General features: G+C 42.9%; 3 protein-coding genes across 41 annotated transcripts in view; 2 read left to right on the top strand and 1 right to left on the bottom strand.

Moving 5' to 3' along the window:
• PXK (PX domain containing serine/threonine kinase like) overlaps window positions 1–3,674 on the top strand; it is an 85,418-nt gene extending 81,744 nt beyond the window's left edge. For 34 of the 37 annotated variants that reach the window (XM_081524625.1, XM_081524624.1, XM_081524644.1 and 31 more), the window contains one exon: window positions 2,380–3,674. In XM_081524625.1, the coding sequence (XP_081380751.1) occupies window positions 2,380–2,591 (212 nt within the window). In that variant the 3' untranslated portion in view covers window positions 2,592–3,674. Of the gene's footprint in view, window positions 1–1,117; window positions 1,143–2,379 lie in introns of all 37 variants that reach the window. The other 3 variants (XM_081524622.1, XM_081524612.1, XM_081524611.1) reach the window with 1 other exon arrangement.
• Window positions 3,675–4,027: 353 nt separating this feature from the next.
• On the bottom strand, window positions 4,028–9,371 carry PDHB (pyruvate dehydrogenase E1 subunit beta). 3 transcript variants are annotated; one of them, XR_014063949.1, is made up of 10 exons: window positions 9,317–9,371; window positions 9,177–9,230; window positions 7,517–7,624; window positions 7,361–7,423; window positions 7,222–7,257; window positions 6,761–7,046; window positions 6,243–6,353; window positions 5,806–5,897; window positions 4,847–5,269; window positions 4,028–4,560 (listed from the first exon to the last, which is right to left on the bottom strand). XR_014063949.1 is itself a non-coding variant. In XM_081524645.1 (10 exons), exons 1-10 carry the CDS (start codon window positions 9,356–9,358, stop codon window positions 4,415–4,417), a joined length of 1,080 nt encoding a protein of 359 aa, XP_081380771.1. In that variant the 5' UTR covers window positions 9,359–9,371; the 3' UTR covers window positions 4,028–4,414. The 3 variants fall into 3 exon arrangements, 2 of the variants coding, with proteins under 2 accessions (XP_081380771.1, XP_081380772.1); XM_081524645.1 differs by having other exon boundaries at window positions 4,847–4,988; XM_081524646.1 differs by lacking the exon at window positions 9,177–9,230 and having other exon boundaries at window positions 4,847–4,988.
• A 148-nt stretch (window positions 9,372–9,519) lies between these two features.
• LOC145519832 (uncharacterized) overlaps window positions 9,520–17,584 on the top strand; it is a 78,611-nt gene continuing 70,546 nt past the window's right edge. Inside the window, exons 1-2 of the mRNA XM_081524725.1 lie at window positions 9,520–9,687; window positions 11,288–11,761. Coding sequence (XP_081380851.1) covers window positions 11,724–11,761 — 38 coding nt within the window. The 5' untranslated portion in view covers window positions 9,520–9,687; window positions 11,288–11,723. The remainder of the gene's footprint in view (window positions 9,688–11,287; window positions 11,762–17,584) is intronic.

Raw genomic sequence — 17,584 nt, 5'->3', positions numbered from 1 at the left:
GATCTGCCCTGGTGGTTGCAGGCCCAGTGAGGAGAGGTGGACCTCATGGGAACAGGGCCCTTTACGATTGGTCTGGCCCTCTGTGAGGGCACCTCTGGTGACCTTACTTTTTCCTCTTGGATGAGCAGACTCTTCTTGCACAGCCCCCAGCAGCACAGGTTACCCTGTGGCACTTTGGACAGTGGATTTATTTATGCTACCTACACATTCAAAGCAACTCATTTAGACAGTCTTAGCCTTTACTTGGACAATGAGGGTCCGTTTCCTGAGCACCACCCCCAGTCCCCAAACTGTGGTAGTGAATGTGCACTTCTAATTTTGAGCGCCCGGTAGTAATGAGGCCACAGTCCAGGGTTGGTTCCGCATGAGGGCCAAGGAGTTTAGTTCTGTGCCAAGATGGCAGCCTGTACCAAGTCTAGTCCCCGAGGCCCATCTCTAGCCTCCCAGACTCCTGGGCTAGAAGGGTGGCTGGTCTCTGGATAGTCAGTTCCATGCCTTTAGTAGAACAAAGTGCTGTTGCAGCCCTGTCTTCTGGTCTGTAATCCGCCCTGACTCTTCTGCTGGGGTCAAAGCACAGAGCTGGGAGGCAGAAATGCTGGTGCTCATTCCGGTACATGTTGGGCCCTCCAGGTCAAGTCCAATTCTGCTGCCCTTCTCTGGCCATTGGCTGAGAGTGCTGGGGAGGGGCACCGGGAGGGTATTGGCATCCACTCAGTCCTCCGGGCTCTGCAGTTGAGTTCCAAGAGGCTTCAGAGCCATCTCCCCTCCTGGTATTTCAATGGTCACTTTCCAAGAACACCCTTCAGAGAAACGCTTATATGACATAGCGGTTTTCCCTGCTCTTCTCATCTCCACAGTCATGTCAGGTTGCAAGTCCTTTTTAATCTCTGTAACCCTGTAACACCAGGACAGGAGCATCTTCCCATAATCCACCCTGGCATACAACATAATAGAACTTCATTAGTTGTCATTGTATAGAACCAGTGAAAATGACGTTTTGTTCATCTGTCTGTGTTCACTGTTTGTTTGTATTGCCATATTATTATTTGAGAATTTCAAGAACTCCAGAGCATGAGTGCGTGTATCTGTGTGATTCTTTAATTTCAGCTGCCTTTAGGTTTGGGTAAAAGATGTAAAGGAAGGTAAGTGGTTTTCTATGAAATACTTTAACCATGGCCTATCAACAGTTGGTAAAAAAAGGTTGCTCTTGCTGAAGTGTGTTATTGATGGTCCTGAACACCCATCCATATAAAGTCAAGTTGTGGTGGGTATGTTCTCCTGTTGTCACCACAGCTCAGGGAGGTGGTAGGGGAGCCATCCAACAGAATGTCTTGCTGGGGTAGCCCTAGGAGAGGGTAGAGGGTGAGGCCAGGAACAGAGAGGTGGAGTCACAGGGAGCTGCCTGGTTCACAGGAAATGGGGCAACTCACTGTAGCACAGGCAAGTTCTTTGAAGCAAGGCCTTTTTTGAACCTAGTGTTTATTTTGTTCCAAGAGGGATGAAATTCACGTGTTGATTCAAAAGTATATAATTCAAGTGCACAGTGTCTGTGTACCTGGAAGGAAACTAAGAGAAATTTCAGATACCTGTTCAGTTTCCTTCTCCTTGCCCACCAGGGTAGAGCTTGCCATTCTAGTCTCCCTCAACACTTCAGCAAAGATGTAGGGTTAGTGCATTTCTGTCTTGTAGGGTTGGCTCCCAGTGGATACAAGGGTGTTTGAGGAAGATGCCTCCTTGAGGTGCCATTGTGGGAGAAAGTCCTCTGCCCCTTGCTGAGCATTGCTGACAATTATTAGCATTTTATATTTCTTTCAGGCAACCTAGTACATTCAAGACAGATGAAAAAAAAAAAGACCCTCCTGCCCATAACCCAGCAGACAATGGTTCCTTGCTGAGAATCCTAAATGGTTTGTCATATCATGTTAAAACACATCCTTCAAATACTGTGTGTGTTGGAGCAGCTAAAGAACTGTTCATCCCTTTCTAGTAATCGATATTTAGGTAGCCAAGCTCTGTGCATACAGATGCCTGTCTTTCATTGCTAGCTCAGGAGTAGGTGGAGCTGCCTGGAACCTGGAAAAAGTAGGGAAGGGAACCTTTCTTTTGGGATCATTTTTAAAATCTGGAAATTCATCTATGCAGAGAATGTCACTCTGTGTAGTTTCGTGTAAAATCTGTGATATTTGTGTAGTCTTTTTTCACATGACTGTTAACTTGGGAGAAATGGCAACTTTAAAAAAAATCACACAGTACAAAGTATCTTGGCCTCTCTGAGGGAAAACGTTTGCAGTCTTCCCCAAGTCCTTTCCGCCCAGGACTGAGCAGTAGCATGTGTGCAGGGTATGTGCAGAAATACTGACTGTCCTCGCTCCTCCACAGGGATGTCCACGTTACCTCCACCTCCTCCACCTCCGCCTCCACCAGCAGCAGCCCCCTCACCTCCTGCAAGCACAGAGGCGCCCTCACAGCTTGCACCCCAGGCCGTGAATGGCGTGAGCCGAGGGGCCTTACTCAGCTCCATCCAGAATTTCCAGAAAGGAACTTTGAGGAAAGCTGAAACTTGTGATCATAGCGCTCCTAAGATCGGCTGAAGCTTCGTGTTTACACTTGGAGGGAAAAGTCCTTTTTTTTTTTTTCCTTCCACCTCCACCCCCTGAAGTACCCTCCTTCTGGATGAATAATTGCTGAGCCAGTACAGCCACATACAACTTTGCAGATGCTCACGTAAGGGGCTTTTCAAGAGGGAAACAGTCTTCAAGTAGAATGAAGTCAGGCTGGCATTGCTGCCTTAAGAAATATTTTGCTGCTTGGTTACTATCGGAATCTGGTTCACCCTCTTTTGGTGGGCAGCAGCGTATCAGAATCAATTATTTCCACCAACTGAAGGAAATGGACAAAAAACAAAAATGATGACAATATTCAGTCACCGAGGTGAATGGCCTTGGTGTTACAATCCCTCCCATCCATCCCGCCAGACAGCTCCTAGAACTGTTCCTCTCATGATTTCTCTATTCTAAAGCATTTTTTGGTTATTTCTTAGAAAAAACTGTTTTTTGCTACTTTTAATTTCATCTTAGACATTAACACTGTAGCCGAAAGCATAGTGATGTCGGTGAGAGTCAGATAAGCAACTGAGTTCTTCATTTCCCCCTCAAGTAGAAGGTGAAAGTTCACAACATTCTCTCAAGTTCAATCAGGAACTCCATTGTGGTTACAGAACTCAGGGCTGCTAAAGGAACTACTCTAGGCTCTTCGTTCCTTTTAGTTAGTACATGTTGAACAGACAAAAAAATGTTAACATCAGGAAAAGCTCTCGCCAATTCAAGGATCTTCTTAGTCCTTAGCATTTAAGTCAAGTTTGGGGTTTGTGGGGGGTCATTATTACAAGTAAATTTGGCATCTATAGAAATCAGTTCTGATTTTTGAAAGATTTATCCAAATATATCATCTTTTTAACATTACTCATTTATTAGAAAGATCCTTTATCCTATGATTTGCTTAAACCCTTAAATAAATTGCACTTTAAAGGATTATAAATAATCCATCTAAAAAAATCAAGTTATACACATCAGTGTTGGTTACTATGCAGAGAGAATGTCATTGTGTATAGTTTCATGTAATCTGTGATAAATGTTCAGCTGTATTTTTTATTAAAATAAACTGTGTCAAGAAAATGTGTTGTTTTTAGCTTGGCTAGATAGTTTAATGGGAAGTTTTTGTACCACTTATGTGCTTCTGTAACCAACTTACATCTATCTTTTCCATCTCAACTTCTGAGGAGAGCAGCGTATGGCAGAATATTATGTTTTTTGGCAGTGGGAAAAATACCTGACGTGGATCTTGGTTTAACTTTGAAGAGAACCTACTGGAATTAGGCATCTGAAGAGTCGGTGGGCAAGTTCCTGTTGTAAGTAAGTGATGCAGTCTAGGAGATTAGTGTTTAGTTCCTGATGGCACTAATTTCTTAACAGAATTCTAGGACTTCTATGCCACAGTTATTATCTCAAGAATATAAAAATACCATTAGTCATAGTTAGGAATTCCTTTATTCCTTATCAAAACAATCTTAACAGTAAATGTAGATTAAATGCTTTTATTTTTACATATAAGTTATCCTTTTTTGGATATATCTTTCATCAGGACTGCCACATTTACACCATGTTCTTCCAGTGAGAGGGTAAAACTGCGCATGAATCTTATTCAAAGAACATGGTACTGTAACAGACCAAAAAAACATGGAACTTAGGAGAGTGGAGAGTTTTACCACAAACACATCTAAACTTCTTCCCAGTAAAAAAAATCTGTCGTTGCTTCAGAGATAACTTTATGAATTAAAAGGTCGCATAGGACAATCCAGATGAAGAGTCAGCAAGTATCTTAAGTAAATTCCAACGACCTGAACTTCAAGTCCAAACTAGATATTTAGTGTTTTCTTTATTGCAAATATGATGTCTTTAACCTGAGGTACAGAGTTGTCTTCTAGAATCTTTGCATAAGGCATAGGCACATCGGCACCAGTGACACGAACTGCAGGAGCATCCAGGAAATTGAACGCGGGGCCTAAGAGGGAAGGAGGTGCAAATAAGAGAGGCAAGGACAACCAGCTGAGCACCACCACCTCAGCACAGCAGGTATGGCTGCCCAGAGAAGGGAAGTCTGAAATCTATGCTAATTACAAAGAGTTGTTCATGGCTTTGCTTTTTTTAATTACCCAAAAGAAAAATACCAAGCTGATAAGTTGAAAATTTCAAGTCACTTGATCATCCCTAGCTTTTGCTTGTTTTGTCCTGTAATAAACAGTGTTTATTACAGCTTAACTCTTCTGGAATCAGTGTCTCTGAAATACCTTCCATGATCCTGGCACAGATTTCAGCTCCTACTCCGAACTGTGGCCAGCCTCCTTCCACGGTTACAAGGTGATTGGTTTTCATGACACTGGCTTCTATTGTTTCAATGTCCATTGGCCTGATGGTTCGCAAATTTATCACCTAGACAGATAATACAGTAAATAGCTTTATAGAGCCACTGCCTCACAAATACAGTTTTATCCCCATAAAGCCACTTCCCTTCTTATGTGTGTGTTCTCAGTCGCACAGCTGTGTCTGAGTCTTGACAACCCCATGGATTGTAGCCCGCCAGGCTCCTCTGTCCGTGGGATTTCCCAGGCAAGAATACTGGCGTGTGTTGCCATTTCCTACTCCAGGAGATCTTCCTGACCCGGGGATGAAACCTGCATTTCCCGTCAATCATTGAGTCTAGGGAAATCTGCCTATGTCAAAAGGAAAACTAATTAAAAATCTTTATTTCTACTACAGGCAGCTCTGTTCACTTACAGAGCTCACTTGTCCTCCCTTGGCTTTATCGAGTACCAGACAGTACAATAAGTATAATTCCACAACTACCCTGACGGGACAGTAAATGTATTATATTCATTTTATGGCTGATGACACTGAGGTTTATTAAAGTACATATATAACTTGCTCAAGCATAACCAGCAAGTGGTATCTCCTGGATATCAAAGGGTTAGACTCAATGACTTCTAAGTTTTCCATTCTCCCAACCTCCAGCTCTAAGGTTGGATCTCAACTTGATAAAACAGACACTAAAAAGATCCAGACACTAGGTGGTAAAAAGCTGGGTGTTTAAAAACCAAGTAGGTTCCCATCGTTAAGCTGAGACAGAACTAAGTGACAAAGCAAGATTTTATATCTAATTAACCTGTTACAGAACTCAAACTCCTCTTTCTGGGTCTTAAATTTAAAGGGATCTTTCTGATTCTTTAAGAACATGTGAATGTCCACCTACCTCACATTCAATTCCCTCTTTAGACAGCACTGTTGCAGCTTCTAAGCAGTGGCCCACAGGTCTTGAATGAGCAACTATAGTTACGTGTGTTCCTGAAACAAAGTTATCACAGATCAGAGGTCAGGTTGAAACCAAACACACTGTCCTTCTCTGTAGCCAGCTGTGGTTCTTGTTCATTTGTAAAATCTTAAACTCAACTTCATTCCAGTGAGATGAGGAACGTGAAAGCCTTCCTGGAAATGAAGTACAAATCTACTAGGCTCAGATTTAGAAAAGCACAAATACATGCAGTCAGGGCGTAACACATTCTACACTTGAACTCATCCTATAATTTCCTAGTCAAAGTACAGGCCTGTAACTTCTAGATCGAGTCTGATCAACATAAACTGAAGGAACAGAGTACTAATAATGTTGAAGTGTATACTGATTTCTCTTACCTTGCCTTTCTATTTTGGCTTTTCCAATAGGGATCAGAAAATCTTTTGACTGAGCTTCTGAAGGAAGTTCAAAAGGTACTCCATACATCAATTCATTCTCCAGCACCACCACTATAATATATAAATATTTAAACCAAAGTGACCACATGACTGAAAATATCTATAAATATAAGCATTCATTCTGTGAGACGTTTCACTGTGCTGATTAGGAAGCACCATAGTGTCCAGCAGCCTTATGGATGGTTTAGATACAGACATCTATAGTCTGATCAATCCTGATTTTACCTCTGGGGTTAAACCAGTGTTATAGGTGTGTAGTAAATTTCTCTCGTACCTAATTTGCCCCCATATAGTCACAGATAAGAAAAACACTATTTTTTTCCTGTCTACTACATCTGTAGATCTCTAACATATGTCTTCGCCTAACTTGAATGGTCTTTAATGGTTCCTTCCATGCAGATATTTCATTTTAGTACTTTAATGTTCAAAAGAGATGCACAACACGTCCCTCTACTGACCTGGGTTGTTATCCCGAATGGCTGATTTAATAAGCCCTTTTGCATCCTCTGAACTCCAGGGGCTGACCACCTTTAAGCCTGGGCAATGCCCATACCAGGCAGCAAAACACTGTGAGTGCTGGGCAGCTACACCTGCTGAGGCGCCATTGGGCCCCCTGAAGACTATGGGCACAGACTGAAGGCCCCCTGACATGTAGTACGTCTTGGCAGCTGAGTTTATAACCTGGTCGATGGCTTGCATAGAGAAATTGAAGGTCATGAATTCACAAATGGGCCGTAACCCAGCCTGTCAAATCAAAAATGTTGAAAAGATGTTGAAAAGACTGGAAAACATCAGTTTAGAGTGGCAAATAACCACTTTGCGCCCACCCCCCGCCCCCCCACCCCAACACTCAAGCAATGATTTTAAAAGGTCTGGTTAAAAGAAATCTCTTTGGGTGAGATTCACAAAGACTACATACCATAGCTGCACCTACAGCAATTCCAGCAAAACCCATCTAGAAAGTAAAATGCAAATATAAGTAAAAATCCACAAAAATTAGAGTAGTACCCTTTAACAGACATGCCCCTCCAAGGTCTGCTTCCTGATGGAAGGCTTACCTCAGATATAGGAGTATCTATGATCCTCTTATCTCCATATTTCTTCCACAGGCCTCGACTAACCTATAATTAAGCAATGACCCCATTACTTCTAATTTTACTGGGGGCAAATGGCCACCTCAATTCTGTATAGTGTTTTTTTTTTTTCTTAGTTACCTTATATGCCCCATCATACTGGGCAACTTCTTCCCCAAGGAGAAATACCTTCTCATCTCTTTCCAGCTCCTCGTCCATGCCTTGATTTATAGCCTCACGAACTGTCACCTGTCACAGGTATGGGAAAGCAGTCAAGAAACTACAGAATTACTTAGGATACTACTGAGATTCTCTCTTGACCTAGGCTGCCCACAGCACACGATACAAAAACCATCAATAGAACAGGCTTCTCTTTAAAAGTTCAAAGAATTTAAAAAGTAACATTTCTATTGCTCATTGCCAGTCTGTGATTAGAAGTATAAATGAAACGTATACTAAACACTTCCCTTTTTCATATTTATTGGCTGCATTGGGTTTTAGTTGCACATACGGGATCTTCCCATTGTGTCACGCGGGATCTTTTGTTGTGGCTCGCCGACTCAGCACTTGCCATACAAGAGCTCAGTAGTTGTGGCGCACAGGCTCAGTTTCCCATGTGGGATCTTAGTTGCCTGAACAGTTGCAGGGTGGATTCTTAACCACTGGACCAGCAGGGAAGTCCCCTTTTTCTTAATGACTACCTAATCTTGAGAAATCTGCTTGCTGGCCAGACCAGTTCACAGGTGCTTTCCTAAGTAGAGAGTATACTGGATAATTTTATTTCCACATTTGGTATACTGTGGGGCAGAGAACAGTCAAGGAAGCCTACGTAATACTACATATTGAGCACTAACTAAGTGCGAGACACTGCGAAACACTTTGCCTTCAGGATCTAGGGATTACTCAACTATAAAGGTTGGTAGAATCCTCCAGTAACAAAAATGAGAAAAGAGGGAAATTCCTCAAAAACTTGAACACAGAATTACCATATAATCCAACAATTCCAACTTCTAGATTTATACCCCAAAGAACTGAAAGCAGGGACTCAGATAACTGCACATCAATGTTCACAGCACCATTATTCAAAATCCAACAGGTGGAAATAACTCAGGTGTCAATCAGTGGTGAGTGGATAAGAAAAGGTGGTATATGCCTACAACGGAATACTATTCAGCCTTAAAAACGAATGAAATTCTGACACATGCTACGACACGGATGAACCTTGAAAACTCGGTAAGTGAAAGAAGTCAGACCTATAAGGAAAAATATTAAATGATTCCATTTATAGGCCATCCCTGCTGCTGCTGTTAAGTCGCTTCAGTCGTATCCAACCCTGTGCGACCCCATAGACAGCAGCCCATCAGGCTCCTCTGTCCCTGGGATTCTCCAGGCAAGAATACTGGAGTGGGTTGCCATTTCCTTCTCCAATAGGCCATCCCTAGAATACATGAATTCATCACCATAGAAAGTAACAAGGGGTTAGAGGTTACCAGGGGCTAAGGAAGAGTTACTGTTCAATAAGTACCGTTTCTGTTTGGGACGATGATAAAGTTCTGGTGGTGAATGGACGACATGCTAAATGTACTTCGTGCCACTGAATATACAGTTTAAAGTAGTAAATTTTGTTATGTATACTTTACAATAAAAAATTCTAAGGGGAAGTGAGGGAAGAAGTGTCACGTCTAGTTCCCTCAGATCGGCCATTTGATTCCATTAAGCCTCGCGTGGGTGACATGCGACCCCAGCCTCTGCCCTGGGACCAGGGGCCCCTCCCGGCCCGACTAGCGTCCGGGTCGGTTACCTGCACTGCAGCCGACGCGGTCCGGTGGAACCGCCTCCTCAGCAGCCCGGAGACCTGGCAGGGAGAGAGAGAGGACGCTCAGAGGGGAACAGAGTGGGCAGGGGTCGCGCAGGGTCATAGGCAAGGGAGCCGTTGCCTACCTGCTCAAGAGGTCTCCGCACCAACACAGCCACCACCGCCATCTTGACCGTGTCCTCTAGCCGCTGCCGAATGACAGCACAGCAGGGCCGCGGACGAGTCGGACCCCACTCCTCCACCGGCGCGGGCCAATGGCAGGGCACGAAGCCTGCGTGCCCCGCCTCCCGCAGTGCGTCATGGGCCGAGGGGCGTGTGGGTGGTCTCCGCCTAAGGCGGCTTGGAAACAACTAGGAAGCGGTGGCGGCTGCTGGCGCTCGGGGTGCGCCACGGGAGCGCGTCCTTCCGTGTTGATATTTGGAACACGGGGAGCGAAAGTCAGACTCTGAGGAGCGTAACTCGAGGCCGTGAAAACTGCAGGCACAGAAACGCTTTGGTACGAAGTACCACTTTATACACAATCTGGTGACTGGGTATTTACAGTCTGGCAAGTTACCTTGGAAACATTGTTTTTGGTTCCTTAAAATGTGAACTGGAGCTAGCTTTCATTTGTGCCAGCCATTATGTTAAGTGCTTTATGGTTCACGTAATTCTCCAAGAACCCTCTCAGGTAATTAGTGTTAATATTATTAGCTCCATTTCTCAGATGGGTAGACTGAAGTAGGGATTGGTTAAAGGAGCCAGAATTTGACTTTAGAACTCCTGACTGTAAAACGTAGTTTTTCCCCACTGCTTCGTAAAGCGGAAGTTGGGGTCCCAACCTCGGAAGGAGTTACAACAACCTGCCTTTAGAGAGGGCCTATCACCTGAGAAGAGGGTGTCAGAGAATGAGATGGCAGGACAGCATCACCCATGCAATGGACATGAACTGGGGCAAACTTTTGGGTGATGGTAAGTGACAGGGAGGCTTGACGTGCTGCAATCCATGGGGTCACAGAGTCGGACTCGCCTAGTGACTGAACAACAGCAACATCACCTGACTAGGGAAGCCTCTGGAAGCTTTATCTCATTGGTCTCATTTCGACTTGGGGGTGAGGGGGACGGGTCAGGTAGGACCTCTGGGGACTCCCCCAGTCCTCACTCTTATCCAGGACATTTCAGAAATTTCTTTGAGGGCTGCGAGCTGCTGGTCTACAACCTGAGAATCCGGGTTTATTAAGGGCCCTGAGAAGCCAGTGCAGCAGGGGAGAGACTAGGTCACAGGAATCTGGTTGCTGAGTGAGAATGAGAGGAGAGGGGTGAGGGCAGAAGCAGGGAGACCCGGGGAAGTCTGGTAGAGAGAACTGGAATAGAGAACAGCTTCAGCATGAAGAGGAGGTGACAGGTTTAAGATCTGTTTGGGACTGGAATCAATACGGTTGCCATGAGGGAAGGGGAAGAGTTGAGGAAGATTTGGGTTTTCTTTGTTTTTGCTGTTGGATGGGTGGGGGAAGGGAGGAGGAGACTAGGTGTAGGTGGGAGGTAAGACTCTATTCTGGATAAGCTGTATTTAGACAACTGGATCATACTCAGGTTGAATGTTTGGAGCCTGGAACTAGAGGCAAGGTAGTGCTGGAGAAATAAATTTGGACACAGCTGCTTAGGCATGGCTTTTAGTCTCTGGGCTTTTGCTTCATCATCTTTAAAACGGAGAGTTTGTCTCTAAGATGTGAAGTCAAGACGTTCTGTCTTCCTCACCTGACATCATTGCCTAGTCCCTTCAGTCTGTGGACTGAAATAAAAACACACAACATGAGAGCCGTGAGGTTCATTTTATCTGGGGACTTAATGAGGACTGTACCCCAGGAGGCAGCTCTCAGATAGTATGTTGTGATTTGGAGAAGGATATGCAGTCTGGCACACATCTGGGTAGAAGGTTACTGCTAGTCATGAGTAGATGTTTTAGTTAATGATTTTTATTGCTTTTCCAAGTATGGTGAGATGCAAGAAATTGGGTTCATAAGCTTTTCTCCTGAAATTATCTGAAGGCCTGTTTTACCAGTTTCCTCAGAGCTTGGAGTGCCTCATTTTCAGTCTTTGTCCTGAATTCCTTTCAGGGTATGTTGATGGTCAGCAATGGCAGTGGCTAATAACTCAACTGTGGTAGAGCACAATGGCAAGCAACGGTCTTAACTTGTCAAGTCCTTGACAGGAAACCAGTACTTCTCTGGCAGCCACACAGCATCCTCGGGAATATCCTCGGATTTGAGATATCACCACTCAATGGTTCCTGGATTCTGCTTAGAACAAAAATGAAAGTCAGTTCTCTTGCCTCTCTCACCTCTCCCATCATCCAGCACTAAAAGATTTCAGAATTATTAAATTACAAAGCAAAAGGAAGTATCAAGGTAAGGGAAGAAAGGCCTAAAGAGAAACCAGAAATATGGACTGTGATGTAGACAAAGGACAGTATTCTTGGGCTTTATTTACACAGAGATCCTAAAAAAGCAGGAATCCTGAGACTGGGTGGCTAGTCTGGCCACTTCAGTCAGAATGGCAGTAGCAACTCCAGAGGACTCAGCCGGCCTCAGGTGAGAATTTCCTTTAAAATAATGACTGCAAACATCTCAGACACATTGAATATCTTCATCTGTATATATGCATTCCTTTCAAACTCTATAAATGGCCAGTTTGGGAAAGCCAGGCATAATTTTATGTTTTGGAGTAAAAAGCACAAAAGTTGGAAGTGCTAAAGTATAAATCCATAATATTTTTAAAGCCAATCTACATTCATAGGCTCACTGAATTTTACAGAAAAGGATTGGAAAGTGTAAGTTGGCTAACTAGGCCACTTCACTCATGCAATTAAATCTTTCCAAAGTTCCGGGAACATTTGTCCTCCAGTATCTTTGGGTTGTCACTCATCAGAAAATCCTTCATCCAAAGTGTCAATCTCCACAAGGTTCCACAATTATTATTATTATTTTGGTCATTGCAAGCAGCGTTTATTAAAGAGAATTTTTCACTCCTTCTTTTTAGCTATAACTTAAACACATTAAAATGCACATTTCTACCACTTCAGAAAGTTCTCTCATGTCTCCTTTTAAGTAATTCTCCACTCAATTCAATAGACAACCACTGATCTGATTTCCATCATCATATTTCCATTGGCCTGTTTTAGAACTTGAAACAAATGGAGTTATATTTGTTTATATTTATATATATAATTATATTTGTTATATACCTTGTGCTCTTGTGTTTGGCTTCTTTAGCTCAGCAAATGTTACTGAAATTGATTCATCCATGTAAAATCTTAATACTTTACTCCTCTTTTTATTCTCATAACTTTTTCTTTTGGGAGATCTTAAGACCCACAAGAAGTATAAAAATATGAAGAGTGTACAAGAGCTTTTGTATACCTTCCCTCCAGCTTTGCTCAGTGGTAATATTTTATATTGTTTGTTGTTATTGTTCTGTCGCTAAATCATGTCTGACTTTTTTGTGACCCCATGGACTGTAGTCCCACCAGGCTCCTCGGTCCATGGGGTTTCCCAGGCAAGAATACTGGAGTGGGTTGCATTTCCTTCTTCAGGGGATCTTCCTGACCCAGGGATTGAACCTGAATCTCCTGCTTTGCAGGCAGTTTCTTCACTGCTGAGCCACCGGGCAACCCACTCCAGTCTTGCCTGGGAAATCCCATGGGCAAAGGAGCCTGACTGGCTACACTCCATGGGGTCACAAAAAAGTTGGACATGACTTAGCAACTGAACAACAACAAAAATATTTTATGTACTATAGCTTGTTGTTGAAACCCAGAATTAACATTGGTACAATACTAGTTAGCTAGACACTAACTAACATTGGTACAATACTAGTTAGGTAGACACTCTATTCTGCTTTCACCAGTTTTTATATGCATTTTTATGTGTGTGCGTATGTGTGAATAGTACTACAAAGTTTTATCATCTGTACAAATTTATGTAGCCACCAGCACAATCAGAGTACAGAATTGTTTCATCACTGTAGAGAAACTCCCTCTGTAGACACATGTAGACACCTTCTCCCACCCCTAACTCCACTGTTCTCTTCTTAACCACTTTAATTGATTATTTCAGGAATGTTTTTTACATGGAATCATGCAATATGTAATTCTTTGAGATTGACTATACTTACCCTAGTGCCCTGGGGGCCCATTCAAGTAATTCTGTGTATCAACATTTCATTCTTTTTTATTGCTGAATAGCCTGTATGGCTTTGTCAGTTTATCCATTCATCCACTGAAGGACTTCTGAGTTGTGTTCATTTTTAATTATTTCCAGTATAGCTGCTGTGAACATTGGTTTACAGGTTTTTATGTGAACCTAAAATTTCATTTCTTTAGGCATCCAGCAGTATGATTGCCTGTTAAGTGTATGTCTAACTTTTAAGAAATTGCCAAACTTTCTCCAGAGTGGCTATACCATTTTAGGTTCCCTCCAGCAATGTATGAGAAATACAGTTGCTCTGGGATCCTTCCCAGCACCTGATACTATCAATAATTGTTATTTAGGCATTCTAATCAATGTGTAGTAGTGTCCCTTGTGATTTTAATTTGCATTTCCCTAGTATTTAACGATACTGAACACCTTTTAAAATCCAGCATCTCACATGATGTATCCTGCATATAAATTAAATAAGCAGGGTGACAATGTACAGCCTTGACGTATTCCTTTCCTAATTTTGAACCAGTCCATTGTTTCATGTTCAGTTCAAACTGTTGCTTCTTGACCCACATACAAGGTTCTCAAGAGGCAGGAAAGGTGGTCTGGTACTCACATCTCTGTAAGAATTTTTCAGTTTCTTGTGATCCTCACAGTCGAAGACTTTAGTGTAGTCAGTGAAGCAGAAGTAGATGTTTTTTTGGAACTCCCTTGCTTTTTCCATGATCCAGTGAATGTTGGCAGTTTGATCTCTGTTTCCTTTGCCTCTTTGAAACCCAGCTTGAACATCTGGAAGTTCTTCGCTGATGTTCTGTTGAAGCCTAGCTTGGAGGATTTTGAGTATTACCTTGCTACCATGTGAAATGAGTGCAGTTGTGTGCTAGTTTGAACATTTTTTGGCGTTGCTTTTCTTTGGGATTGGAATGAAAACTGACCTTTTCTGGTCCTGTGGCCACTGATAAGTTTTCCAAATTTGCTGATATATTGAGTGCAGCACTTTAACCGCATCATCTTTTAGGATTTTAAATAGCTCAGTTGGAATTCCATCATCTCCACTAGCTTTGTTCACAGTAATGCTTTCTAAGGACCACTTGACTTCACATTCCAGGCTGTCTGGCTCTAGGTGAGTGACAACAGCATCGTGGTTCAGTCAGTTCAGTTCAGTCGCTCAGTCATGTCCGACTCTTTGCAACCCCATGGACTGCAGCATGCCAGGCTTCCCTGTCCATCAGCAATTCCCAGAGCTTACTCAAACTCATGTCCATCGAGTCAGTGATGCCATCCAGCCATCTCATCTTCTGTCATCCCCTTCTCCTCCCGCCTTCAATCTTTCCCAGTGTCAGGGTCTTTTCTGGTGAGTCAGTTCTTCGCATCAGGTGGCCAAAGTATTGGAGTTTCAGGTTCAGCATCAGTCCTTCCAATGAATATTCAGCACTGATTTCCTTTAGGATGGACTGATTGGATCTCCTTGCAGTCCAAGGGACTCTCAAGAGTCTTCTCCAACACCACAGTTCGAAAGCATCAGTTCTTGGGCCCTCAGCTTTCTTTATAGTCCAACTCTCACATCCATACATGACTACTGGAAAAACCACAGCTTTGACTAGACGGACCTTTGTTGGCAAAGTAATGTCTCTGCTTTTTAATATGCTGTCTAGGTTGATCATAGCTTTTTTTCCAAGGAGCAAGCATCTTTTAATTTCATGGCTGCAGTTACCATCTGCAGTGATTTTGGAAACCAAAAACATAAAGTCTCTCACTGTTTCCATTGTTTCCCCATTATGGTTATCTAGGTCATTAAGACTTTTTTGTATAGTTCTTCTGTGTATTCTTGCCACCTCTTCTTAATCTCTTTTTCTGCTTCTGTTAGATCCTTACTGTTTTTGTCATTTATCTTACACATCCTTTCGTGGAATGTTCCCTTGATATCTCCAATTTTCTTGAAGAGATATCTAGTCTTACCCATTCTATTGTCTTCTTGTACTTCTTTGCATTGTTCACTTAAGAAGGCTTTCTTATCTCTCCTTGCTAATCTCTGGGACTCTGCATTCAGTTGGATATATTTTTACCTTTCTCCCTTGCCTTTTGTTTCTCTTTTTTCTTCAGCTATTTGTAAAGTCTCCTCAGACTACCACTTTGTTTTCTTGCATTTCTTTTTCTTTGGGATGGTTTTGGCCGCTGCCTCCTATACAATATTACAAACTTCTTTCCATGGTTCTTCAGGCACTGTGTCTACCAGATCTAATCTCTTGAATCTATTTGTCACCTCCCCACTATATAATGTTAAAGGATTTGATTTAGGTCATACCTGAATAGCCTAGTGGTTTTCCCTACTTTCTTCAATTTAAGCCTAAATTTTGCAATAAGGAAGTCATGATCTGAGCTACAGTCAGCTCTAGGTCTTATTTTTACTGACTGTATAGAGCTTCTTCATCTTTGGCTGCAAAGAATATAATCAGTCTGATTTTAGTGTTGACCATCTGGTGATGTCCATGTGTAGAGTCGTCTCTTGTTTTGTTGGAAGAGGGTGTTTGCTATGACCAGCATGTTCTCTTGACAAAACTCTCTGTTAGCCTTTGCCATGCTTCATTTTGTACTCCAAGGCCAAACTTGCCTGTTACTCCAGGTATCTCTTGACTTTTTACTTTGCATTCCAATCCCCTATAATAAAAAGGACATCTTTCTTTTGGTGACATCTTTCTTTTAGAAGGCCTTGTAGATCTTCATAGAACCATTTGACTACAGCCTCTTTGGCATCAGTGTTTGGGGCATAGACTTTGTTTACTGTGACATTGAATGGTTTGCCTTGTAAATGAACTGAGATCATTCTGTCATTTTGGAAATTGCACCCAAATATTGCCTTTCAGACTCTCTTGTCGACTGTGAGGGCTACTCCATTTCTTCTAAGGGATTCTTGCCCACAGTAGTAGATATAATGGTCATCTGAATTGAATTCAAACATTCTTGTCCATATTAGTTCACTGATTCCTAAGATGTCACTGTTCACTCTTGCCATCTCCTGTTTGACCACATCCAATTTACCTTGATTCATGGACCTAATATTCCAGGTTCCTATGCAATATTGTTCTTTACAGCTTCAGACTTTACTTTCACCACCAGAAAGTAGAAGTGTTAGTTGTTCAGTTGTGTCCTTCTCTTTATGATCCTATGGACTGTAGCCTGCCAGACTCCTCTGTCCATGGTATTCTCCAGGCAAGAATACTGGAGTGGATTGCCTTTTCCAGAGGATCTTCCTGACCCAGGGATTGAACCCGGGTCTTCTGCATTGCAGGCAGATTCTTTACTGTCTGAGCCACCAGGGAAGCCAGACACATCTACAGCTGAGCATCATTTGCACTTTGGCCCAGCCGTTGTGTTCTGTCTAGAGCTATTAGTATTTGCCCCCACTCTTCCCCAATAGCATATTGGACACCTTCCGATCTGGGAGGGCCCATCTTCCAATGTCACATCTTTTCCCTTTCATGGATCACAGCCTTGTCATAGTGAAGGGGCCTGCGTAACTCAGTGAAGCTGTGAGGTATGCCGGGCAGGGCCACCTGAGATGGACAGGGCAAAGTGAGAAGTTGAGAAAACGTGCTCCACTGGAGGAGGAAATGGCAACCCACTCAAGTAGTCCTGCCTAGAGAACCCCATGGACAATATGAAAAGAAATTATAATCAACTAAAAATAACTGCATGCGTGTGCAACTGGGGCAAAATATGAACAGTAAGATACAAAAAGACCAAAACACAACCTGCTTCCATATTCTTGACTGGAAAATCCCATGGCCGGAGGAGCCTGGCGGCCTATCATGCATGGGGTTGCCAAAGAGTCAGATACAACTTGGCAACTAAAGACAACTGCCACTTCTGCGGTGCCGGGAACAAAAGCAAGATACCATGCATGATCCCTGCACACGGTACCTCCAAGGGTGTGGGCAGAATACCTAGACCACCCCTCTACCTTTACGACATTTAAGGAGCCACCTCACAGTTCTTCCTCGGGTTGGAGGGACGAGCAAGAGCACCAGTTACTTGTTCATAAAGCTTTACCCAAATTCCTTGTCTGGCCTCTTATCTATTTCTGTTGATTAAAGAGTCCAAGGACCCTGACTATAACAGTAGGACCTCTGACATAATGCTCTGTTGATTGAATCTGCAGGAATGAAATCTGGATACTGAAGGCCGACTGTATATTCTCCTAGTCTGTGGTATATC

The sequence above is a fragment of the Giraffa tippelskirchi genome, chromosome 9 (assembly GCF_054371585.1).
Source record: "Giraffa tippelskirchi isolate mGirTip1 chromosome 9, T2T-mGirTip1v1.2.pri, whole genome shotgun sequence".
Lineage (NCBI taxonomy): Eukaryota > Metazoa > Chordata > Mammalia > Artiodactyla > Giraffidae > Giraffa > Giraffa tippelskirchi.
This window is presented reverse-complemented; position numbering and strand designations above follow the sequence as displayed.